The sequence below is a fragment of the Opisthorchis viverrini genome (assembly GCF_000715545.1).
Source record: "Opisthorchis viverrini unplaced genomic scaffold opera_v5_1398, whole genome shotgun sequence".
NCBI classification, from domain to species: Eukaryota; Metazoa; Platyhelminthes; class Trematoda; order Opisthorchiida; family Opisthorchiidae; genus Opisthorchis; species Opisthorchis viverrini.
The window spans coordinates 1821-3519 of NW_008753284.1; the positions used below are offsets into that span (position 1 = coordinate 1821).

General features: G+C 47.6%; 1 protein-coding gene across 1 annotated transcript; it reads right to left on the bottom strand.

Annotated features, from left to right (window-relative positions):
- Nucleotides 1-260: 260 nt before the first annotated feature.
- T265_15857 (hypothetical protein) lies at nt 261-512 on the bottom strand (the record flags this gene model as incomplete). Its single annotated transcript, XM_009179252.1, has 1 exon — nt 261-512. A coding segment is annotated over one exon (252 nt), but the record flags the coding sequence as incomplete, so codon positions are not given.
- Nucleotides 513-1699: the final 1187 nt, after the last annotated feature.

Consider the following 1699-nt stretch of genomic DNA (forward strand, 5'->3'; position numbering starts at 1 on the left):
ACTGCGATACCTCGAATATCGTGCCCACTGAATCACGAGGCGGCCTGTGTGCAGCACATTCGGTTGTAGAATATCACGAACGAGATATGCAGTTGAGTCTATCGTGAAAACCAAATTGATTTGCAAATGAGTGTATTTCTCAAAAATACGCCTTCCGCTGAACAAGCGGATCCAGACATTTTAACAAGCGCCATACGCTATGGAAGCATTTGTTTTAACCAAACGATAAAATTGAATCCGATCTGGGAGAAGTACTCACGAATGACGCAGCTTCGATGCGGAGGCAACAAAGCATCCCAAAGTGCGAGATTCGCTCCATCTTGATCTGCGCTGAAAACCGGGGAAAGTCCACCGGGGCCTGGCTGCTCACCGGAACTGACGTGTCCGGTCACATGGAGACCACCTGGAAGTGAAGGCCCTGCAGGTCCCGTACCCGCACCCACAGTGGCAATGAGACTACTTGATCCGACAAAACAGAAATCGGCCAATCCTTTCGCGTGACAGCGACAGCGCTGGAAATGGAAACGGTCGCATTAGTTTTACAACACCAAACATGGAGAGTTTTATACGGTATCCTAGTTCATCTTTCTGTAGCCTAGTAGCCTTCCAGGATGGGGACCGCGTGATCCTCACTGCGCCTGGTTGGAGATTGAGTGAGAGGACAAAGCACAAAAATAAATAATTGTAGTGTGATTTTGCTCAACGGTACTATAGAGTAGGGTCCATTAGATTTGGTACTACTGCGCCAAGTGAGGACTAGCGCCTATTGCTGTTCGGTTCCATATCTCGGGACCTGAGCGACACATTCCTCAGGGGGCCCTAAAAGTGCCTGCCGGCAAAACTATCCTATATCTCCCGAACAGATATGCTGAGCGAAACCGACAACCCCGTAAAATTCGTTCCTCACCGAGACGTACCACAGCAAGCATATAAAAAAGTGGGACTGTGAGAGTCTAACAAACAGGATGCTAGTGTGGGTGAATATGGATTTCCAATAGCGGTGTATATTGTCTAATGGGCCAATTGAGCGATCGTCGCCAACACGCGACTAATTGATGTGGATTCCGTGATTGAAGGACGAGTGGCGATATGTCCTGTCTAAGTGCAAGTTGACCACAATGTTGAGTAATCACTTGTGGCCGAATGTTCAAATGTTCAAACTACTAGAAGGATGGTCGCGGGTTCGAGACTCTCCGGAATCTCGTGAGTAATGCACTGGCAGTGAGGATGAAACAGGTGTACAGAGCTTCTCGGTTTTCTAGCATAGATCGGCTCCAGTTACAGAACGAACTCTTCAGTGAAAATGGGTTACCTCGTGGGGATGTGGGCGTGAAGAATCAAACAAAAGCGTGGGGAAAGTAAGGGCGTAAGTCATGTCAAAGAAGGATCAACTCAGGCTACTGCCTTCCAGTTAGCAAGACAGTTCCAGCTTAGAAATATCGACACAGGCGATAGAAAAATTAGTCTAAACGACACCACCTTGGATGATCTAACTGTGGAGGCGAACAAAACATACGAAAGTGAATAGGGATAAATTACGTGAGACTGAACCTGCGATGACAGTCATACCCAAGGGTTGGGACCTATCGCCGGACAAACGAACGTAACAGAGTAGCGCAAGAGTCTAATTATGCAGTAACACCAATAAGAGAAACATTACACCTGTCGTTCACCCTTTCGATGCCTAGCTGCCATGCTA